Here is a 24,665-nt window from a genome sequence, read left to right as displayed (position 1 = left end):
CAAGAATGCTTAGATCTGGTGTGGCTCAGTGGATTGAGTGCTAGCCTGTGAACCAACACATCACTGGTTCGATTCCCAGTCAGGGCACATGCCTGGGTTGCAGTCCAGGTCCCCAGCAGGGGGCACGCAAGAGGCAACTACACGTGGTTCTTCTTTGATGTTTCTCTCCCTTTCTCCTTTCCTTCTCTTCTCTAAAAATAAAATCTTAAAATCAAAAATAAAACAAAACAACTTAGCCAAGACCAGAAGTAACCTACCTTCTGACTCTATATACTGAAAGCTGCAAGATGGACACTCATCTGTTCCCCCCTCACCCACTTAACATCTCTTTTCTGCTTTATTCTGCTCCAGGAAAATGGTTTTATCATTCTTGCCCCAAGATGAGGTCTGAAAATTTCCATTAGACCTCCAAACTACACACCCATTCATCCTCCCATCCATTCACATAAACATCAATGACAAAATTTGTTTTTTCCACAATTGCTAGAAGTCTGGAGAAAAGATCACCTGAAGACCCAAACTCCAATACCTATGAGTGTGTGAAAAATACCATACAAACTTTAAAAATAACTCTTTAATCATATGCACATAAGGGGAGTAAGGGAAGCACCAGGCTGACAGGGAAAGGGAGCAATGCGTTCTCCCTTTATCCCAGTGTCGGCTTGGCACAGTTCTGAGATCACACACACAAGTGGGCACGGCTGGGAAGTAGAACAAGGGAGAGAACGGAAGAAACATAGGCAAGGGGGTAGAGGCCAGGCTTGCAGTAGTCTCAGTCGGTGCACTCCAACACAGATTCACTTAGGGCAAGGTCCCAGTAGTGTTCAGCCCCATGCTTTTTGAAATGCTCCCGAGCCATGTTCTCTGTAGGGCACTGTTTGAACTTCATATCCCCAAAGCTCCGGTCTTTGGCTGTACCCTGGGAAAAAGAAAAAATGCATAATAATAGCACTACAATTTCTAGTTTAAATCAGTACATGGCGATTTTCAACAGGTGTGCTTTCCTCAAGAAATTTTAAAAAAATTTTTATTCTTTAGAATTTTTAAAACACACAATACCTGACTATTTAGTCAGATGCACTAACCTCCTTTCCCTTAGACTGTCCAAAAAAAAAAAGACAATAGTAAACAACAAAACAATAGCTGTCGATTTGAATGAATCAAAATTATCTTTTTGTCAGACCAGCAAAAATTGTATTTTTTGGTGCACTGAAGAATTTTAGTAATCAGTTTAAGTGACCATGAGATGAAAAAGACCAAAAATCACTGAGCTATAGTTATCATTTTATGAAGTCTAATAATGCTGGCTTGTGTAGCAATGTGCCTAACTGAAAGTGATTTTTATGGTGAAAGCAATTCTTTTTTTCTTTTAAAATTTTATTTATTTTTCCAGCCTTGGCTGGTGTAGCTCAGTGGATTGAGCGTCGGCCTGTGAACCAAAGTATTGCGGTTCGATTCCCAGTCAGGGCACATGCCTGGGTTGCAGGCCAGTTCCTGGTAGGGGACACGTGAGAGGCAACCATACATTGATATTTCTCTCCCTCTCTCTTTCCTTTCCCCTCTGAAGAAATAAAATCTTTAAAAAAATTTATTTTTCGAAAGAGAGGAAGGGAGGGAGAAAGAGAGGGAGAGTAACATCAATGTGAGAGAAACACCAATTGGTTGCTTCTCCTATGTGTCCCAATAGGGCACTGAATCTGCAACTCAGGCATGTGCCCTGACTGGAAATCAATCTTTTGGTTCACAAGCTGGCTCAACCCCCTGAGCCCCAACAGCCAGGGCTGGTAAAAGCAATTCTAATCTCCATCTCTTCGCATGTGTGTGTGTTTTCATGAATTTACACATAAGGGTTTATTCTTTTGACTCAATGGAGGATGAGGAGTTCTGTGGCTTGGTGCCTGGGTGGAAAAGCAAGTCAAGAAGGACTACAGAGGGTGAGATGGAATGAACTTGTCTCCCACCAGGCCTCCAGGACTAGATTTGGGCCTTTCAGGAGAAAGGTATTATAGACCAGAGGCTGAAGGACCCTTTTCATAAGACTTAGTGAGACCCTCTGTACAAGGAGGCTTGGGCCCAGTGATAAAGAACAATAAAGGGAAAAGGGGGAAGAGAGGTAAAGGGGAATTCTGTAGATCACAGAACTATAGTAGAACAAGATATAGTAACTGGGTGAAAGCAAACTGTCACCAAAGGCACCAGCAGCAATGACGGTCATAAAATGCTACCTCAAGTCTTTCAGGGATCAGATTCCGGTAAGGAGACTAGAACAGAACTTGGCTTATTTCTGAACCTGAGATGCAGTTCCTGAGGACACTTAGGAATTAATGGAAGAGAATTTGAAAGAGATGAAGAGACCGGGATATTAAATATACAGGTGGGGACTTATGAGCCAAAAAAAATAGGTATTATGGTTATTATGATGAAATATTTATGCATAAATTAGAGGAACATAGGATAAGACAGAAGGCTGCATGAAAAACAATTAGTAGCAATTACCCATAAAGTGTGATCTTAAAGAATCAGGGAGCCCTGCCTGATATGGAGTGGACTGAATGCCGGCCTGTGGAACAAAAGGTTTCTGGTTCAATTCCCAGTCAAGGAACATGTGTGGGTCGTGGGCCAGGTTCCCGGTTGCAGACATGCAAGAGGCAACCAATTGGTATTTCGCACGCTGATGTTTCTCTCTCCCTTTCTCCTTCCCTTTCCCTCTCTCTAAAAATTAACAAATCAAATCTAAAAAAAAGAACCAGGGAATCGAAAAAGAACTATTTCAGTAAGTGCTCTTTTTTGTTATTAGAATTTATTTTAATAAGCATTCACTATCCTTTTTTTAAATTCTCACCTGAGGATATGTTTATTGATTTTAGAGAACGAGGAAGGGATAAGGACAAAGAGAAACATCAAATGTGAGAGAGAAACATGGATTAGCTCCCTCCTGTATGAGCCCCAACCGTACGTGTGAGAATGAACCTGCAACCTGGGTATGTGCCCTCCTCACTGGGAATCCAACCCACCTTTTGGTGCACAGTCTGATGCTCCAACTGACTGGGCCACCTGCCCGGGGCAGCATTTACTACTTTTGTAATAACTTAATACTTTTATAATAAAGAACTAGTTACTAAATACATTTTAGTTACATACTAATTACATTAAAAAAATAAAAGATACACATGAATCAACAACAGAGAATATAAAATGAAAGCAATAAATACAAAGGTAGAAAGTATTTACAATGCATAAAATGTATTCTGGAGTGGGAATAAAAGGATTACTGTACTATATCAGGATAAGGATATAATTATTGAGACAAGAAACTTTTAATGGTTCCGAGAGAAAAGAGTATACTTTACACTTCAAAAAAGAGTGAATAGTGCATAATTCACAAACTGGCCTGAATAAGCCCATTCACTCATTCATTCATTCTTCAGAACTAATGCTGGGTCACTAAGATTTCAGGGATAAAAGAACTGTATAACCAAAAAAAAAAGTTCCATTTGAAGAGTGATTTATTTACATTTTACAAAGTACCATAATATAATAATAATCTAATTAGGTTCTCAAACAAATAACCTTTGCCCTGGCTGGTGTGGGTCAGTTGGTTGGAGTGCTGTCCAATAAACCAAAAGGTGGGGGGTTTGTTTCCTGGTCAGGGCACATACCTAGGTTGTGGGTTCAATCCCTGGTTGGTGCATGTGTGAGAGGCAACTAATCAATGTTTCTCCCTCACATCAATGTTTTTCTTCCTCTCCTTCTCTCCCGTCCCCTCTCTCTAAAATCAGTTAGCATGTCCACCAGTGAGGATTAAAAAAAAAAAATTCTATAGGGAGAGAAAATTACAACCATGTTTCATAGACAAAAACAATAGTATTGAATTTTAAGTGCCTTGCCCAGTTACATAGCTAACAAGTGGTACTGACCAGACTCAGAACTTTATAGTCTTTAGTATTTTTTTTTACTATATCCAAACAAATACCCAAACAATTAACTTCCCTCTTTATAAGCCTGATCTATGACTATGAAATAACTCAGCTGAGAATTTGTAATCTTGCCACAGGTTTTCCAAACTCTTCTCCAGATGGTAGATACTAACATACTTATCAACTTAACTAAAATATAATGGGGAAGAACTTCCTGCCAAACATTTAACAATGAATTCCAGAAAAAAAAAAAACCTCCTCAAGTTCTGAACAGATTAGTCATTGTTTAGTTTTACCATTCCGCTGCTCCATTTGAATAGTCTGAACAATTAGCTGAAGTTCTACTTCACTGTTTAATAAAGAATCACTACCCTGGCCGGTATGGCTAAGCTGGCTGACTCCCATGAACCAAAAAGTTGCTGGTTCGACACCCAGTCAAGGCACATGCCTGGGTTGTGTGTTTGGTCCCCCAACAGGGCATGTGTGAGAGGCAACCAATCGATGTTTCTCTCCCCCTTTCTCTCTCCCTTCCTTTCTCTGTAAAAAATAAATATTAAAAAAAAAAAAAAGAATCACCTACCTCCCAGACTAGTACACATTTGTTGGTTTTCTTCACAGCTTCCTCATCAGATTCCTCGTCATCTGGAAAAGACAATATAGCTAAATCTTGCTCTAGATTTAGACTAGAGACCAAGATTTAGGTTCTAAACAAAAAGTATTCAAATCAACCAAAATTCTTTTAAACACTGTCACACTTAACATGTATTGCAATCAAATGTCTTGTTACTACTCTTCACCCCAAATCAGACTGGAAGCTTTACGTAGGCAGGGAAATTAATTCAACAAACATTTACTGTGCACCTAGTATGTGTCAAGAGCTGTGTCAGGTACTGAGAGTACGTAGACAAATCAAAGACAAGACCAAAATAAAAACTTGTCCTAAGCACTTTGAGAGGAAGGCTTCAGATGCCAGATGGTTAAGAGTCTATCCTCAAGCAGGTTTTGGTATAATGGAGGGAAAGGGCAAATATACCAAATAAAAATAAGAACACTTGTAAAACAAAATATAGGTCAATTGTTTGAGAAAAAAAAAAAACAAACAAAAACTACTTTGTGAGGTTAAAAATCCTTTAAGACCAGTCCTGGTTGGTGTAACTCAGTGGATTGAGCACGGGCCTGTGAACCAGAGGATCGAGGTTTGATTCCCCATCAGGGCACATGCCTGGGTTGCAGGCCAATTCCCAGCAGGGGACCCAAGACAGGCAACCATACATTGATGTTTCTCTCCCTCTCTCCTTCCCTTCCCCTCTAAAGATAAATAAATAAAATTTTTTAAAAAGTTTTTGCATATGTTAAATGCTAAGAGGTTTTCAAAGAAGAGAAAATATTGATGGAAGAATGACAGACAAGTGGATGTCAAATATATATATTTATAAAATAAAGTTGGGCAAAAGAATGAAAAGTACATTTTCTTTCTTTTTTTAAAATAGATTTTTAAATTTATTTATATCTAGAGGGGAAGGGAAGGAAAGAGGGAGAGAAACATCAATGTATGGTTGCCTCTCATGCATCCCCTGCCAGGAACTGGCCTGCAACCCTGGCATGTGCCCCGACTGGGAATCTAACCTTGATCCTCTGGTTCCCAGGCCTGTGCTCAATCCACTGAGCTACACCAGCCGGGGGAAAAGTACATTTTCTTGAACAAAGCAAAAGCTTTTTTTTTTAATCTCAAAGTCTTTTTGCCTTTAACCCTTTAAAACATATTTGTCAAAAAGTAATACAGCCCTGGCTGGTGTGGCTCAGTGGATTGAGGGCTGGCCTGTGAATCAAAGAGTCGCCAGTTCAATTCCCAGTCAGGGCACAAGCCTGGGTGGCAGGCCAGGTGCCCAGTAGGGGGTAGCATGGGAGGCAACCACACACTGTTGTCTCTCCCTCTCTGTCTCTCCCTTCTCCTCTCTAAAAAAAAAAAAAAAGTAATACAGCAATGTACATATAAGTAAGTGTGCATATAGTCTGCTGAATTTTCACAAACTTCACACACTCTAGTAATTGGTATCCAGTCCAGGGCAGACAGGGAAACTGGTAGAAAGGCCTAAAAGGGAGGCAGAAAAATAACTAACATGCACATGATCATATAACAAATACTATATGAATGTGTAGCATGCTTATGATCCAAATGGGTCTTTTGAAAATTCCTGAACATTACCCAGTGTTAGCAAGAATGTCAGAGGTAGGGAATACATGAATGGACAGAATACCACCCCCAACTCCCACCTAATCCCCTCTAACCCCCATTCACCATCTCCCTTTGTGTTAGATGTCTGTTCATCCCACTTTATCCGATGCAGCATAAGACGCTTAAATTTCTTCTGGGACTTGGGTCCTGGAAACAGAAAAGGAGAATTTTGCCAGGGTTGTGGAAGATGGTGGCATAGAAAGAACCTCTGAGCTCATTCAATGCCCAGATATTAATATGGTAGTTGAAGCAACACCAGGAACTATAGTTTAGGTCCTTTTACTCCAATAAACATGGAAACAGAGGCCCAGGATATTACAAAGTTTGTCCGGAAAAAGTCCAGCCATTGTTAATATGATGGCAATGGTCTACACAGTATCAATGTAACCTGGCAGCCAAGGGGGGTGAACTGGAATGCTCCTGTGTGAACAATGACAACTTTACCGTACTAGTCAGTGGAGACAGTAGACACCGCTGAGTGAACAGGTGTACTGTGCGGCCGTTGCATTCAAAATGACTTGAGCCAGAAGAGCAACAAATCTGCATCAAATTCTGTGGTAAGCTTGCTATTCCTCCAGGGAAACTAGTCAGATGATTCAGAAGCCTGCAGCTATGGTAATTGGCAGCTTCATTACAACAATGCGCCTGCTCAGGTATTACACCTTGTGCAGTTTTTTTTGGGAAACATCCAATCACCTAGGGACTCAGACCCCCTACAGCCCAGATTTGGCACCTGCAACTTCTGGCTTTTCCCCAAACTAAAATCACCTTTGAAAGGGAAGAGTTTTTAGACTGTTCATGAGATTCAGGAAATACAGGGGCAGCTGATGGCTCGTGGGAGAACTGTGTGAGGTCCCAAGGTGCCTACTTTGAATAGGACTGAGGCGTCATTGTCCTAGGTACAGTGTATCTTATATCTGTGTTTTCTTCAATAAATGTCTCTATTTTTCATATTACATGGCTGGATACCTTCTGGACAGACCTTGTATACCCAAGTATGGTTCTCATATACTATCTTCTCCTCCTTTCTCCCACCATGCTAATGACGTCAAGGCCTAGGGTTGCCTGGGGACAATCTCCCTCATTTGTTTCAGACTCACCCCCTTCCACTACTACCACGTTGACATCCTTGTGCAGTACCACCACCCCTGTCAGGTACAGTTGCCCAGCATTGGCCTCAATCTTGAACTTCTTGGCTGGATTGCTCAAATTTCGAACTCTGGAGAAGGGAAAGTTTAGTTATGGCTTTCATTTTAGCATCAATAGTTGCCTGAATGGAATGGCAATAAATAGATGAATCCAAAATGATTTTCTCTCTAAGGAAAAAAAAGGTCTTTGGAGTAAGCGAACATACTAATGCGTAAAAGGCAGAACTGATGAGTCTAGAAGTATTTCCACTGTCCTATACCTCTTCAAAGTCTAGCACTTGGACACCTCACAATGAACAGCAGGTGATCAGTATCTACCCAAGAATGAAGGAAAGGTATTCACCATCATGTAAAAATACTTCTAAGTTAACTGTTCTTGCCAATATAAAGATCAATATATTCTTTGCCCTTATAGACTTAGAATGTAGTTACAATGCTATCCATAAAAAATTTCTAAGATACATGAAAAACCGTTCGGAGCAATTACCCATAGCAAGTGGTCCTAAGGAATCAGAGATTAGGAAGAGAACTTCCCCCTTTAAGTGCACTTCTGTACTGTCAGAATTTTTTTTTTCTTAATAGGGATTCACTACTTTTACAATATACCACTTTTTATAATTATGAACTAGTTACTAAACATGAACTTGTTCTAACACAAGAGAACAAAAACATTAACACAAAAGGAGAAGCATATAAAGTACAATCTGGAGTGGGACTGAAAGGATTTCTGCAGTGCATCAGGAGACATAGGGTATTTTATGCTTCAAAAAGCACACATGATCCTTAGTTCACATCTTGGCCTGAACAAATACATTCATTCATTCATTCACTCATTCTTCAGAACTACTGCTGGTTCACTAAGAAGATCTCAGAGACAGAAGAGTAAGTCTTACCACTGTAAAAGATTTACTAATTCCTGCTTCACACTAGGGTCATTTAAAGAGGGCAGGGGCTGAAGATGTTACATATGCTTTTAGACCACAGTAATTCTCCCTCAAGAACTTGGAAAATGTTTTGGTGTTTTGAAGGGGAAGGTTGGCCCAGTTTGGACACCTACCTATATACAGATATGTGTACCCCCTGTGAAATGTCTTCTTTAAGTTTTTTAATTTTCTTGACCTTTCTCTGTTCTGCTGTTAGTTTTCGGGCAGCGTTGGCCTCTTCATGCGCTCTGTCGTGACAGGAAGGACATCCACAAGTGAGAAAGGCATTGAAGATCAGAGGCAGGGCTGAGGGAAAGAGAGAGCAACGGAGGACTCTCCCCTCCCTTCAAATATGGATCCCCCACAAGAGCTTGGGAAAGATACCTGCCCTGGGTTTCCACCCAATCCCATGGCACTTACTTCTGCCTTTTTGCCATCTGAGCTCTGACATGGGCTTCTACCTTCGTGGGGTCTTGAACAGCTTCTGTTCCTAATACTCGCATCAAATTGGAAATTCTCACTGCAGTGGAGAGGACAGAAATCAATCTCTGAAACTGCTTCTCCATCTGGGATAACTTATCCTCTCCTCTACCAATTCATACTGTTTATCGATTTCAAATCTGCTCAAAACTCACCTCTTCCAAAAGCTCCTATCTTGAAAAGCCCATACAATTAACTCAGCATTAGTGGCAATTCACACAATTAATCTAAATAGTTGATATGCATTTATTTATATGACTTAAAAACTTTATGAAAGAAAAGGAACTTATATATTTTAAGTGTTGCTTTTTATTTGAAAATACTGTTTTTAATTCTTGCCTGAGGATATTTACTGACTTTAGAGTGAGGAAAGGGGTGGGGGGTAGAGAAAGAGAATGGAATATTAATGTGAAAAACATCAACTGGTTGCCTCCCAGAATTGCCCTGACTGAAGATAAAACCCGCAACCTTTTGGTGTATGGGACGATGCTCCAAATAACTAAGTCACCCAGCCAGGGCTATTATCTTTTTTAAATTCAATTTATTGGGGTCATATAACTCAGTAAAATTACATGGGTTTCAAGTGTACAATTCTCAACACATCATCTGCACACTGTACTGTGTGCTCACTGCCTGAAGTCTAGTCTCCTTCTGTCACCACTTATCATCCCCCACTCACTCTCTTCCACCCAGGGAACTTAATTTCTTTGGTATTTTCACTGATAGAAGCATGTAGGTGAAAGATCCTATATATAACAATGCTCAATCAAAATATTACTAAATGACAATGGAAACTACAGGACTGAGGTTTCTTTTTTAACTGTATTTTCATTTTTTAAATATTAAGAATTATGTACATAACCACTCTATGCAAACAGTGCAACTACTATCTTCACAAATTTCAAGGCCATATTCTTCCAGGAAGATCAGTGTGTTATATGACCAAAAATACTTAAAATAAACCTTCATTACGTCTACAATGAATATGTTAATCTTTTTTAATAAGGAAAGATAGTAGAAAATTTAGGAAAGGAAAAAAAGAACCAATTAACGATTCTTGGAAATAGCACCCACATAAAGACAGATGCTGATGTTCCTCTAGAACCACAGAGAGCAACATGTCACCCTTTCATCTCTGCTTTTAAAACATGTACCTTTGGGCTCTGGAGGAGGCATCAGGCCCAGCCTGACTTTCTCTTGTAGCTCCTTCTGTGCTTCCCTCCTTGTTTGCCTTCGAAGTTTCTTCTGTTCCTTCTTGGTAAGATAGACCCCCAGAGTAACCGGTGTGTCATTGTCAACTGTTAATCAGAGAAATGAGCAATAAGCATACTGGAGGGATGTAGGTATTCTAGCAATCACATTAAAAGAATCTTTAGTTTAACCATTTTGGTTATTTTTAGGTTGTGATAGTGGTGGTAGTGTTTTATTTTTTAAAAGCGGTCTATTTTCTGTGAGTAGTGTTCTAACTTGATTGTCTTTAAGTAACTGAACCCTTTATCAGCTGAAATGTGGCAGATCTACAAAACAAAATCAGAGCTGCTCTCATCGCTCTGCTTGAAGGTTTGAGGAGGTGGAGGGGTATCCAGATGCCTATTTGGATCTTACCTCCTGAACTTTAACGTTTCTATGTAATACAATTTGAAAACCACTGGCCAAGATAATAAAATTTATAATTTTAGAGTTATGGGGAACGAAAAAATTTCATCTGGACTCCCAAAGCAGGTTTACACAACTTTTTAAAACAAACACCTCCCCCCAACATTCTTCTAATGATTCACAATGACAACAGCTAAGTAGACTCTGATTAAGTAAAATTCAATGATTATTACACTTTGTTTTAGCTCAAGATCTCATTCTATTTTTCTGAAGTTACTGACAAGCAAATTTACTGAGATATTCTCTTCTGTTCATCCCAAACCTGATGAAAGCATTGAAGTCTTTTAGGATCCACAGAACTCTTGAAGACAGCACATCAGTTAATATTACCTGCACATAAGAAAATTCTGTGTTCTAAGTGATTTACCCAAGGGACTCACCTAGTTAAAATCATAGCTTATTTCTTTTGACTGAGGTAATAAGACTTTTTTTTTGTTGGGGAGAAATTATTTTATTTTTTCATATACATATTTGAAGATTTTATTTATTTTTAGAGACAGAGGAATGGAGGCAGAAAGGGAGAGAAACATCGATGTGAGACAGAAACATCGATCAGCTACCTCTTGTCATGTACCCCAACCGGCACCCAACTGGCAACCTTTCACTTTGCAGAATGATACCCAACATACTGAGCCACAAGGGTCAGAGCTGAGCAAATAGACTGTTGCTATAAAAACGATAAAAAGAAAGACTGAAGACAAAGAAGATAGAAGAGCAGGAATTTAGAAGTGAAATACAAGACTGGAATTGGGAGTCAACAACATGGCAAAAGCCCAAATTGTCACAGACATCAATGAGGTCCTCTTGAGATTAGGGCTCAGTGCTATAGAGCTGCACTGTCCAATACTGTGGCCATTAGCCACATGTACCACTTACATGTAAATTAATTAAAACTGAAAATTAGCCATGACTGATGTAACTCAATGGGCTGGTCATTGTCGGGAAAACAGAAAGGTTTCCGGTTTGATTCCTAGTCAAGGCACATGCCTAGGGTTGTGGCACCAGGGGGTTGTGGGTGTGTGAGAGGCAACCAATCAGTGTTTCTCTCCCTCTCTTTCTACCTTCCCCTCTTTCTAAAAATAAACAAAATCTTTTTTTAAAAGAATTTTATTTATTTATTTATTTATTTTTGACAAAAGGGAAGGGAAGGAGAAAAAGAGGGAGAGAAACATCAATGTGTCGTTGCCTCTTGCACGGCCCCTGCTGGGGACCTGGCCCATAACCCAGGCATGTGCCCTGACTGGGAATCAAACGAGCAACCCTTTGATCAGCAGTCAACCCACTGAGCCACACTAGCAATGGTTAAAAATAAAATCTTTTTAAAAAAATTGATTAAAATTTAAAATTCAGTCCCTTGGTGGTATTAGTACAAGTCAGTTTTCAAGTGCTTAACATTCACAAGTGGACAGTGGCTCCGGTATAGACAGTGCAGATAAAGATCATGTCCATCATTACACTGTCTATTGGATAATGCTTCTCTGGAGCCTTGAGTGAGTAATCTATATATTACCTGGAGGGTTGAGCTGGGCTGGATGTTCAACAAGATTTGTAATCCCAAAATAATCTTCTCTCTTGGGATTTTGCTCTGTACTAAAATTGGGAGGAAGAAGAGAAAACAGAATGTGGGTAGAGATGATTCCAAGAGGAGTCTCAGAAACACAACGAAAACATCCATTCTTTTTAATGCACTCAAGCACTTTTTAGTATTTGCATATCTATAACATGTAATTATATTACACAAGATTTTCAAGATGAGAATACTGGGTCCCACTAAGGTTGGATAACTCTCCACACCAGTGCAATCTTTTCTCTAGTTTAACACCCCTGATGGATATCGGTCTGTCATTAGCAACAATAATTTCCTAGGACAATGGCTGACAAAGGAAGGGTAAGGAAAAGTCGAGACACACTCTCCTAAAGCCATGTATCAGAATGATAAAGCAGATATAATTAATGCTCTCCAAATGTTTCCCTTTTATTTTTAAATTAGACTTATTGGGGTGACTTTAGTTAACAAGATTATACAGGTTTCAAGTGTACATCTCAAGTGTACACAAGATCTGCACACTGTGTACTGTGTCCCCACCACCTAAAGGCAAATGCTCTGTCACCAGATATTTGGCGCCCTTTACCCTTTTCCAAGCATTTCTTATATGCTTTACTTACCATTCTCTCTCCTATCAACTAAGAATCCTTGTTCTATTCTAGAACTAGATCTTCAAGAAACAGAAACACCTATTTTAAGTAACAAAAAAATGTAAGAAAATCTGCTAAAAACAAATAACAATAACAAAAGCAAATGATTTACAGATTTGCTCTTTTACATTATTTGTGTCCATTCCTCCTACATAACCCCAAAACACTAAAAATAACCCATACAACATATTCTTTATAAGTATATGAGCTTGTATACAGTTACCTATTTCTCTTGGATTTTAAAAGTTTACTTAATGCATCACTATCACCTCTCCCATTATAACTCTAGTCTTATTAAAATAAATTAACTCACAGGTCGAAGCCATTGGGGATGATATAAGAGTCCCACCACTCAATTTCAGGAATATCCCCTTCCTTTAACTCCTTCTTAGGGGCAATGAGGGCCAGCCTCGTCGAAGCATGGATGCCTGTTTTTCGAGCTGCCTGTGAGATCTCTGCCTGCAGCTTTTCCAGCTGAGCCTAAAGACAAGATAAACCAAGACAAGAAGATAAATTGGAGTTACAGAAAGCACGTAAGTAGTAGAATCCAAAATTTTAAAATACTCCCTTGTTCAACTCTTTACAACTAATGGAACTAGTTCGTAATTTCTGAAAGCTTAGGGGAAAAGCCATTCTACTTTATTTTATCCCTTACTTAGTTGATTTACATACATCCCACCCTCATTACCACCTCTTCACCCCACAGTGCCTGCAACAAACATGCACAAATGAAACTTTATAAAAACCTCATTCTGAGAGGATGAAACAAGAAGGCAAAAGTCACTGATTATAGTCAGTTCAACTCTCTAGGTCTGTGGACTGTCTACAGTAAATGTTACCACCAGTATCGCTATCCTCAAGTCACCCAAAGGATGCTTAATTGTTTCCTTCCACTGTTAATTGGATGTGAAGAATTTTTAAATTCAATTTTATTTCCACCTAAGTTGAATGTAATTCAGAAGGTAAATGAGCTAAAAATCAAGTCTCATTGCCTAAAACACAGAGAACTGAGTTGAAAGTACTTTAGGACTGTATTCAACTTCCTTTGTTACCTTCCTAACTTCTTTGAAGTTCTAAGTTATATTCTACGCCAGATACCTTTGTCCGTAATCGTTGGGCAATCTTCTCAAATTTGCCCTTGTCATGGAATTTAAAAGTGCGTCTCTGTCGCTGGGAAGGGGCAATTGAAACTCGGGGGTCAAAATAGGTATTGGATTCCATGTCTTCTGATGGCTTTTCTTTAAGCTGTTGCTTGAATTGTTCTCTCTTTACAGCACGAATATTGGCCTTCAAAGTAGGCATGCGGTGTGTCAGCTCAATCTCCTTGCCTGTTGCATCTACAGTGCGACCCTGCTCGTCGAGAATCAGTGGTGTAGGTTTAGTTTGATCTTTTAACTCCACCTTCCTGAAAAATAGCCCATAAAGAAATAAACTGCATGTGGAACAATAAGGCAAACAGAAAATAAAATAAATCAAACCCAACTATGATAGGATGATGCTCAACCAAGTGAGCCACACTGGCCAGGGCCTCACCTAATGGGCTTCAATGGATATAACTGAGCAAAAACCAGGAGACCTGATTCTACTCCTAGCTTCAGTATTAGATGAATAACCTTAACCTCAGTCCTACCAATTATAAAAAGATTATAAATTCTGCGCCCTGGTTGGTGTAGCTCAGTGGATTGAGCGCAGGCCTCAGAACCAGACAATCAAGGTTCGATTCCCAGTCAGGGCACACGCCTGGGTTGCAGGCCGGTTCCCTGCAGGCCACTTCCCAGCAGGGGATGCACAAAAGTCAACCATACATTGATGTTTCTCTCCTTCTCTCCTTCCTTTCCCCTCTAAAGATAAAAAAATAAATAAAAATCTTAAAAAAAAAAAAAGAATACATTAAATTGGTATTTATTCAGCATACGTAAGAAATAGGTATCTGTAACAAATGATTCAGGTTCCTTGGCAGAAAAGGATCCACAACATTCAAAGAAGCCCTGGCTGGGTATCTCAGTTTGTTAGAGCCTCATCCTGATACATCAAGGTGGCAGGTTTGATTCCCAGTCAGGGCACATGAATGCATAAAGAAGTGGAACAAACTGATGCTTCTCTCTCTCTCCCCATCACCTTCTTCTCTTTCTAAAACTAATTTTTAAAAAATTGTACTCACTTAAACAAAAATCCCTCAAAGGCATTTATAGCTTCTCAAGCTTTAAGATACTCACGGGGGAGCAATGCCCATGGCATGAAGATTGGCCAGGCCCACCATGTTGGCATTGCCAATGAGCCCTGGTTTTAGTGCCAGCTGGGCTTGGATGCGGGCTTGCAGTTCAGCTGCTTTCCTTGCCTTCTCAATGGCATCATTCATAAAAGTGGCGGCCTGGGAGGGCTGAATGGTGTTGCCAATAGGAAGTCGCTCTGGTTGGGAGGAAGAAGGAGTCTTTGGCTATGAGACAGTGAAAAAGAAATCAGAATTAGATGGATCAGGCAGGCAGGCAGGCAGACACACTCACATACACAGAGCAGCAGACTGTGGAAGGGTGCGTGCAGTCGCTTCTGGACTCTCATTCGAAAGTATGGCAAGAAGTTCTGTGATAAAGATTATTCTTTTCAGAGTAATCTGGGTACAATACCTGAGGTGTGGGGGGACTGATGAAGCTCAGTTGTTTTTTCCTCTCCTCAATTTGTCGTGTTGCTGCCTCCATCATCTGTTTGATCTGTTCTCAGGGGTGGGGGAGAGTTGAAAAATTATTAAGGTCTTTTCTGTTTCTCCCGTACAGGTTCCTACATCCAAAAAGCTTTCAGGTCTAGAGGGCTAAAAACTTTTGAATGATATCATATTCTCCCTGTATCATCAGCTAGAAAATTAAGTAAAGATAAACCTACACAGCTAATACTGGAATTTTTCAACCCATTTTTCCCAAGGCAGAATTGGCATGTTAGGTAGTAACACAGCTTGATGACTAAGACTCTGGAGTCAGAGAAACCTGAGTTTAAATCTTAACTCTGACACTTAATGCCTGTGTGACCTTGGACATCATATTTAATCTTTCAAATTCCAAGAGTCTAAAAGGGGTAAAAATAGGTTAGTACCTACCTAACCAGGGCTATTGTGAGCATTTAAACAACTCATGCAAAATTCCTAAAAGAGCCCATACAAATCATGCCTATAAAAAAAATGTTATTGCCCTGGCTGGCGTAGCTCAGTGGATTGAGTGCAGGCCTGCAAACCACACGATTGCAGTTTGATTCCCAGTCAGGTCACATGCCTGGGTTGCAGGCCAGCTCCCAGCAGGGGACTCATGAGAGGCAACCATACATTGATATTTCTCTCCTTCTTTCCTTCCCTTCCCTTCTAAAGATAAATAAATAAAATCTTAAAAAAAAAAGTTATTGATCCCTGAATCCCTAGTTTGGATAACAAGAGGCAATAAAAGATCTCCTTCATAGTCTCTATAAACCCCTTCTTCTGTCCAGAGAAGTTCAGGGTGATAAACTTTGAGGAGAAGATCAAATAACTCTTCTCAAATTTTCCCAGAAAACTGGCGTCAAGGGGCTCCAAAATATTTTTAAAATTTATTTTTAACACTTTTTGAGTAGGTGATATATTGATATATAGTTCAAAATGTTAAAAGTACAAAAGGATATATTGTGAATTCTTCCACCTCATTCTCCACTGAAAAATTAGTTATCGGTTCCTCTCCTTTCAGAAATATAAGCAAACCCTTTCACCCAACCATATATATGTATTTTTCTACTCCCCTGCAAGAAACTTTAAATGATACAAGCAATAGTTACTGCTTATGTGGTAGCAAAATTATTTTAAACAGAGCCCATTTTTTTAACAAGATTTTATTTATTTTTGGAGAGGGGAAGGGAGAAAGAAAGGGAGAGAAACATCAACATGTGGTTGCCTCTTCACGTGCCCCCACTGGGGACCTGGCCCACAACCCAGGCATGTGCCCTGGCTGGGAATTGAACCAGTGACCCTTTGGTTTGCAGGCCGGAGCTCAGTCCACTGAGCCACACCAGCCAGGGCCTAAACAGAGCCCATTTTTATAAAAACCAGATAATTCCTATACAGAAAATGCAAAGTCAACTTGAAATTATTTAAGTGGATTATACCTTCTCTGCACTATGTTTGGAAATTCTCCTCTAGCATGAAGCTGAGTTCTGATTATTTCAATAATTTTCTCAATGACCCAAAGAGGTATATAACTGGGCAAATAAAGTATGTAACACACCTTGCTTGCCACATAATTGGTACTCAGTAAATGCCATTTCATTAACCTTCAACTGGAATACTCCTGATTAACCCAAGGAATGATGAAACATGAAACAGGAAACAAAAGTTCCCCAGTCCTAAACAATAATTCACAGAGGTCACAATAAAAAGAACAAGCATCTCTTGCTTCTTCAACTCACAAAATCATTATTTCCAGTTCTTAATTACTAACCTGGAGTTTAGTCAGCATGCCAGGGCTCTCTGAAGGAGGCCCAGGAATCACTTCTGGTTCCTCTTCCACCTCCTCAAAACGTGGAATCCGTCGCTTCTTTACTCCTGATGATTCCTTTGAGATCTCAGAGTCATCACCAAAAACCTCCTAAGGGAACCCAAGATGAAAGAAGAGTTGTATCCCTGCCCATGGGAGAAGAGAAGAATCATCCTAGTTCCTATCAGCATTCTGTGGCATTTCCCAGAGTCTCCTAGACCCTCCACCAAATGGACCGTCTCACCCAACTTCATCATTCTCCCACTCCAGTCAAGCAAATATCATCCCCATGTCCTTATAAATGTGCCCATTTCACAGTCTTTGCAATGCTACTGCCCGCATGTGTAATGATCTCCCTCAACTTTTCCACAACCCCTATTCTACATCCTGCTTAAAACTCACCTCCTCCAGGAAGTTTTCCTCATTAATAATCTCATCCCACTCTGATCAAACTGTTGTTTCGCCTCCTCTTAGCACTTAATAGTTTGGTTCATACTATGTAAAATAAATTGTTTGCCAAGTGTTAAGTCTTTCAATGTTAGTACTTTCTCCCAACTAGATTCTAAGCTCTTCCAGGACAGGGGCTTTCTCTTTCTTATTCAGTATTCCCCAATAATACTTTGTTCTTATCAAACAATGGGAACTCAAATATGCTGACTAATTTGCAAGGTGAATTTAACAGGACCAAGAATGGCCAACTGGAAGGGACAATGGGAAAAAGCAAATGTACACACCGGTGGTAGGCTTTGGGTGACATCCCCTCTTCACTAGGAGGGCTCGTGTTTTGCAAGGACATATCCTCGGCCAGGGGTGAGCGCTTCCTGGAACTCCTACAGTTCAAGAAAAAGGACTCTCCCATAATATATTGTGTGGGTTGGGGACTTGAATGGACCAAAATGGGACCCATATCCCAAGGCTATCTAGATCCCTCCTTCAAGAAACCATTTTTTACTTATCCCACCCGCTCTAGTCACTTCATTCACAGCATGCCCTGCCCTAACTCATCTTCACTCTACAGATCTGTGTATAATGTGGATTGAGCATTCCCCTTTAAACATAACAAAATTCAACAAAAGTTTATACTCAACCCTAAAATTTACATGAAATTGCTATTCAGATTTTTTAACTTGTGACTATATTTTGTTGTGTCCCCCCACCCCAACCCTTAAATTGCAAATTCTTTTAAGGCAAGGACTAGCTCTCGTTCCTCTGACCACCCTCCGAACACAAAGAACACACGAATATCTATTTTTCTTGGTTCCACAGCCTGGCCAGGGAACAAGTAGACATTGCTTATTCACTCTTTGTGCCTCAGGAGAAGCAATAGGATAGTCAAGGTATCAAAAGTACTTTGGAAGGTTTGTTGGGAGTCATAGGAAAGTTTTGTGTTTTTTTTTTTTAAGAGAGAGAGAGAGAAACAAAGAGAAGAGATATAGAGAGATCAGCTATGATACTACAAATACTCAGAGACCATGACCAATCAGCAATCACAGAATAAAAAGTGAAATAGGTAAGGGAATAACAATGGTCCATTTAAGTACTCTACTTATAGGGCCTGATGACCAGCAATATGATATATAGAAAAATGGTAGGCTCTCCAGACATATACTAAACAGTAACTGTTACTAAGTATCCACCTGCAAGTCCGCTGCAGAGAAACCTCTATGAAGGAGAAACAATGAGGTCTACAGCTCAGACAGCAGTGGATTCCCACTTTGAAACAATCTATTAGGTATCAAGTAAATCAAAGCATGAAATCTTAGATCAATCTGTAGGCAGTAGTAAAAGGGTGGGGGTGGGGAGGGAGACATAGAGAAACATGAGAACCAAAACTCCTAATTGTATAGGGAAAAAAAAAAAGCTATCAGTTATTTCCTTGGAATATTTCTATCCATGAATTTAGGTAGCTCATTACCCTAAATTGGTGATAATGCGAATTCATTTCACCCCCTTTGCTTTAGGTCTAAGTACCTCTCCTGATTATTAGGTGTTCTAATAGTGTCTATCAAAGTGTGAGCCAGGTAAGCTCAGCAACTTTGTTACCATTCAAAATACTCCCGAGTTTACCAGATAGTTAACTGTAACCTACCTTTAGTTCTCGTTTTCTGCTCCTGTCACTGCTAGACTTGGAATGTCTAGAACTTCGGCCTTCCTCCACAGCCTCAAAAAGTTTGTCCACAAATCGGAGAGTAGAATCATCAAGAAAAGGTTTCAAATGATCTGACAGGAAAAAAAGAGGTGGTAGGGTTGAAAAGGTAAGAGTACTTTAGTCCAATAGCAAGCATAAAACAAACACCAACACTGGAAATTTATCCCTGAAAGGAGGGAAATGTTTTCTTCAGTTTTTTGTAGGATTCCCATAAATTTTCTTACATTGAATGACTTTACTCTAAGGTGAAAAATAGAGTTATGATTTTTCAGAGTAGTAGTATTCTAGCCAGAGCAAACTCTGGGATTAAAAATCTCCCTAACTCTTCCCAAATAACACAATGTAGGAGATGACTATTAAAAAAATCTGGCCATGGCTGGTATAGCTCAGTGGATTAAGTACAGGTCTGCGAACCAGGGGATCGCAGTTTGATTCCCAGTCAGGGCACATGCCTGGGTTGCAGGCTGGTTCCCTGCAGGCCAGTTCCCAGCAGGGGATGCATGACAGGCAACCATACCCTGTTGTTTCTCTCCCTCTCTCCTTCCCCTCTAAAGATAAATAAATAAAACCTTTAAAAAAAATTTAAAAAATTTAAAAGTCTATCTCCCTCAATTTTTTCATGTATAACAACTTCTATATGTTCAGATGTCAACTTGAATCTGAATGTACTCATCTTACTTTAACACATTTCCTAAAGGAAATTCAACTTAGGTAATAGTACAATGGTCAAAGGAAGTCAGTATGAAATTCAAAATGTCATAAAAATAAAAAATTAAAGAGCAAAGTTAGTTATCTGAGGTAGTTCCATTATAATGCAAGAAAAACTAAAATGTGGCCTGGCCCTTCTGGGAAAGTTCAAAGCAATGCTTGGGGCCATCCTATATGGTAAATCAAAAGATTCAGAAAGGTACATACCAGCTGCCTTCTTCTTGTCCATGCCCTTCCCCACACAGTTCAGTGCTGCTGTGACCACTGTGGGCTCTGAGAAGCCCAGTACCCTCTTCACTGTCTTTTCTACCCATGGTTTTAGCTCATCCAGCTCCCTCTTAGACAGTGCCATTTTTCAGGAAAGGGTAGCTCAACAGGATTCAACACTGCACCTAAAAAGGAATCAGGAAAGACTCAAGTTAGAGGACAGGAAGAGATCCAAGTGGTTAGTACATCAGGAATGTCTTTCCCACTCCTGTACTCAATCCTTAGGCAAGTTCTCCCACTTTATTTCAAGTTAAATTCTTTCCTTAAAACCCATATTCACAGCAAAAAGAACTACATTACACTTGATTTTTAACCCTAACTCAGTAGCAGTAGGTCAATGAAATCTGTGGAACAAATCAACCAACCCCAGGAATAATCTAGTCTGAGAAATGACTTCTAGCTTCTTTCCTGATCCTGTCATATCAACACGGACTGGCAAATGTATAACCTGAAAATGAAATTGAAAAAGTCTACCTAGAGGTCAGCTTTTCTATTCCTACCTCTAAGCAGGCATTCCTTAACTCAATCTTGATCTATAGGTTTCCTTTTAAGGGAAGCAAATAAGGGAGATCAGTTATTCTATATTAAAGCTCATAATCCTTAAGACTGTTCTATCACATTTCTCTGAAGTCACATTTATCCCAGGGAGAATTCTGTACCAGATAAAAGTAATCCCTCAGCTCAGGAAGGAATACTCGAATTTTTGGATGGTCTCTCTCTTTACCTTTAACCTTTATTTTCCTACTTTTAGCTTAGCAGAGAAAACACTATCATAAAGGACTCTCTATAACAAATCCTTAATTTGTCATTTAATATGTTAGTATAATTCTTAAACATTATTCATATTTACATTTTGATCTCCCACCTATATCTCCAAACTCATGAGCATAGAGGAAATTTTATCTCCCTGACTTTCTCCACAATGCCTGAAAATCAATAAACTGCACTGACATCTATTTCCAAGCCAACCTCCGCCCAGCAGTGCCATATATTAGGGTCTGATCAGTGAGTCAGTCTTTCAACATGTTTTAGGGCATCTTTTCTCCTAAAAGAGTCAGTATGAATAATTTCTACATTCTTGGCAGGTTTATCCTTTTTAGGACCTGTTGCTAAAAAGTGTATTTAATTTTGGAATAACCACCTGAGGCTAATACAGTCATGAAACTAAGAGTGAAAGATCCTATGTCTCCATGACACATCCCATGAACGGTTCTATAGTGACTCTATCCACTCATCATGAGACAGCAGTATAATCTATCAATCCCTACATATTTAATGTGCACTGCCCAAAAGAAGCATACTCAGGTCCCACAGAGTGAAGAAAGAGCTCACACTGAACAGTTGCAACACTAAGCTCTACTGTTTAGCAGCCTTTGGGCAAGTGATTACTCTGTGTGCCTCAGTTTACTTATCTTACAAAATGAGGACAACTGCCATACCTACACTGTACTCAATTCATTCGGGTAAATATACTGTGTAATTACTAAGTGTCAAGCAGCATGCTGGGGGCTGAGGATACATACAACAGTGAACAAAACACACAAGAATCCTTGCTTTAACAAGGCTTATATTACTGTAGAATTAAGTCACAGGCAAGAAAATGTAAGCAATTTGAAAATCCAAAGCAGTAAGTGAGGTACTGCTCTATTAGATAAAATGTGTGTTCAGACACTATACTAACAGATGTATTCAAGTTCAACTCAATGTTCCATAAGATAATGTGCACATTAAACAAGCGATGGGCAAAAATCAAAGTTTCACACAGTAACCAGCTTTGTCACTAACCAAATGTTGAACAATAACTGCGTGGGGCGAGTGTGTATGTTATGGTGTGGACAGGAAGGCAGCATGATCTCTGAATGAGCAAGTAGCAGAATCCAATCTTGCGAATTTCCTTACTCCCTGCGCTTCCTCCCTGCAACCAGAGTTACCTCCCTGAAGCCCCACTTCTTCTCTTTTTGTCCTTTCTGCCTCTCCGACCGGCCTGTACCTCACCTTGTTCTATTCAAACTCCTCATCTGTGTGCTCGTCTCCCCACCCCGTCCCCTTCCCGCCCCCGCCCTTTCCTCTCAATAATCTCATTCCAACCCGTTTTCCCGTGGAACCTTATTCTCTTAGCTGCCTTCTCACTGCACCTTCCCGCTTCCGTCCTCCTCTTGGACTGAACCCTAGCCCCAGGGGCCCAAACCCGAGGACACCCTCTCTGGGCCCGGGGCCACTACTCACCTCACAAACTTCAGCCCCTGAGACGGAGCCCGAACGTTACACCGGAACCGGAAACCTTCTCACTGCCCTACGGCCTGCCGTCGCTACCGCCACGGCCGCCGCCGCTTCCACGCTGCTGTCCTCCGACACGTGACGGGGGAGGGCCGCGCCGCTCGGCGGACTCGCGCAGCCTCAGTAGCCGCCTTCTTGGCGGCGGGGCGCATGCGTGGTGCAGGGCTAAAGTTGCACCACACGTGTTCCCGCCAGCTTCGATTTCCCCAACTAAATCCACTAAGTGGATTACTGCAAAGTACTTGTGGCATGAAGCAGAAATTAGGCTGCTTGCAGTGTGGAGAATAAGTGCGCTAAAGTTACACTAGAACTAAAAGCGAAGCTGAACGCGGTCTTTCTGGTGGAAACTCAACCCTCTGAAACAGTGGACAGCACCAGCATTAGTCACGTCTCCTTAACCTCTCCCCTTGGTTAAATTAACAGTGCCAAAGACCAATCGCCCAGAAAAAAGACGACTATAGGACTCTGAAGATAGCAGCGCCTCCTGCCTCGGCTTTTATTGTTTCATTCATTAATTGATGAAACATATTTATGGACTGCCTGCTAGCATGTGCCAGGAATCCACTGAGAGTCAATGTTGCTTAATGATTAAGAGCACAGGACTTCAAAAGTCCGCCTAGCTTAGTTTCATACTCCAGTTCTCATTCGTATTCCTACTCATTAGGCAAATTATTTAAGTCCTCTATTTCCTCACCTGTTTAAAAAAAATCCATCTCATTGGACTGCTGTGAGAACAAAGTGACAGTAATGTGCTTAAAATAGTGCTGCTCAGAGTACAATAAAACTACATGATATATAAGATGTCCAATTGCCCACATAAATGTATAGTAGACATGTCTATTATAGATACTTTATATATCACACCTACTATATAGACATAAGATAATTTACACAATTTACTAAACTCGATTCTATACCCCCCCCCCAAAGAAAACCCCAAATAATCCAGCTCCCAATACAGTCTTCCTCATTCTAAGTTAATGGCAACTCTATTCTTACAGTTATGCAGGCCAGTAATCTTGGAGTCATCCTGGACTCCTCTGTTCCATTGGCCCTTCTTTCAAAATATATACAGAAACCCTTCTGCTTCTCACCACCTCCACTTATATCACTTTCATGCTTGGATTATTTTAGAAGTCTCCTAAACACTTTCTCTTGCTTCCACTTTGTCCCCTTTCAGTCTCATCACATAAACAAAAGTAAGTTATCTAGTACTAGTAGACACACACTATAGTGATCACGTTAACACATTAGAAAGGGCAAATGACTCCCCTGCTCAAAACCATCCTCTTTGGCTTTTTATATCACTAAGTAAAATTATCTCCAAGATGTACACTACTCCATTGCCTCTGTAATCTCTACTGCTATTCTTCACTCATTCATCTCTAGAATCCTGATCCCTTGTTTTTCCTTGGACATGCAAAGAATAATGCTAAGCTCAAGGCCTTTGCACTTATTGCTTTCTGCCTACATAGCTTTTCATCTGGATATCTACATGGCTTGGTCCCTCATCTCCTTCAGATTTTTGTTCAGATGTAACTGCAGTGATGCCTTCCCTGACCACCCTATTTAAGTCTGAAGACTGTTTGGCACTCTTGATTCCTCCAATGTTTGTTTGTTTCATAGTTTTTATTACCACCTGCTGTACTAGATAATTTACTTATTATATTTACTGCAAATTATCTGGCTCCCTCTGCTATAATGTAAATTCCTTAAAGGCAGGAATCATTGTCATTAATATATCTTAAGTGTCTGCAATAGCATTTGGCATAGTTAAATAAACATTTGTTGAATTAAAGAATGAATCTCAGCCCTGGCTGGTATAGCTCAGTGGACTGAGCACGGGCCTGCAAACCAAAAGATGGCGGTTCGATTCCCTGTCAGGGCACGTGCCTGGGTTGCAGGCCAGTTCCCAGCAGGGGATGCACCAGAAGCAACCATACATTGATATTTCTCTCCTTCTCTCCTTCCCTTCCCTTCTAAAGATAAATAAATAAAATTTTAAAAAAGGAATGAATCTCTTTTTGCAGTGAATCTTATGGGCCTTGGAACCTGCTGAAGTCTCGTTTTTACCTAAAGTGTGGAAATTCTTTATGGGCAGGAGACATGTCATGTTGTCTTTATACATCCAGGACCTAGGACAGTGTCAGACATAGTAAAAGCTCAATAAATGGTAACTGAGTAAGACTTTCCAGAACTGTTTTCCTAATTCTACAAATAAGCC

The 24,665-nt window shown here is 40.2% G+C and overlaps 1 protein-coding gene across 4 annotated transcripts; it reads right to left on the bottom strand.

The window, feature by feature from the left end:
- Positions 1–559: 559 nt before the first annotated feature.
- PRPF3 (pre-mRNA processing factor 3) lies at positions 560–22,492 on the bottom strand. Of its 4 annotated transcripts, none has more exons than XM_037168171.2 (16): positions 22,391–22,492; positions 20,105–20,289; positions 19,130–19,260; positions 17,005–17,151; positions 15,181–15,264; positions 14,773–14,993; positions 13,655–13,961; positions 12,870–13,036; positions 11,871–11,950; positions 9,859–10,002; positions 8,645–8,744; positions 8,359–8,472; positions 7,254–7,372; positions 6,217–6,300; positions 4,498–4,559; positions 560–919 (listed from the first exon to the last, which is right to left on the bottom strand). In XM_037168171.2, the coding sequence occupies exons 2-16, from the start codon at positions 20,247–20,249 to the stop codon at positions 773–775; spliced, it is 2,052 nt and encodes a 683-aa protein (XP_037024066.1). In that variant the 5' UTR covers positions 20,250–20,289; positions 22,391–22,492; the 3' UTR covers positions 560–772. The 4 variants fall into 4 exon arrangements, with proteins under 4 accessions (XP_037024066.1, XP_053526501.1, XP_037024072.1 ...); XM_053670526.1 differs by lacking the exon at positions 22,391–22,492 and adding an exon at positions 22,270–22,355; XM_037168177.2 differs by lacking the exons at positions 20,105–20,289; positions 22,391–22,492 and adding an exon at positions 17,775–17,870 and having other exon boundaries at positions 19,130–19,219.
- Between the last annotated feature and the right edge of the window lie 2,173 nt (positions 22,493–24,665).

The sequence above is a fragment of the Artibeus jamaicensis genome, unplaced genomic scaffold, assembly GCF_021234435.1.
Source record: "Artibeus jamaicensis isolate MK-2021 breed Jamaican fruit bat unplaced genomic scaffold, CSHL_Jam_final contig_1715, whole genome shotgun sequence".
NCBI classification, from domain to species: Eukaryota; Metazoa; Chordata; class Mammalia; order Chiroptera; family Phyllostomidae; genus Artibeus; species Artibeus jamaicensis.
The sequence above is the reverse complement of the archived record's forward strand: the minus strand, read 5'-3'. Positions and strand labels throughout refer to the sequence as shown.

Coding starts and splice junctions, on each gene's coding strand:
- PRPF3 (XM_037168171.2), bottom strand. CDS start 20,249: ATGGCACTGTCTAAGAGGGAGCTGGATGAGCTAAAACCATGGGTAGAA. Junction 14,994..15,180: donor TCAGTCCCCCCACACCTCAG/GTATTGTACCCA, acceptor ACTGTCTCATAG/CCAAAGACTCCTTCTTCCTC. Junction 8,745..9,858: donor GCCTCCTCCAGAGCCCAAAG/GTACATGTTTTA, acceptor TCTCCACTGCAG/TGAGAATTTCCAATTTGATG.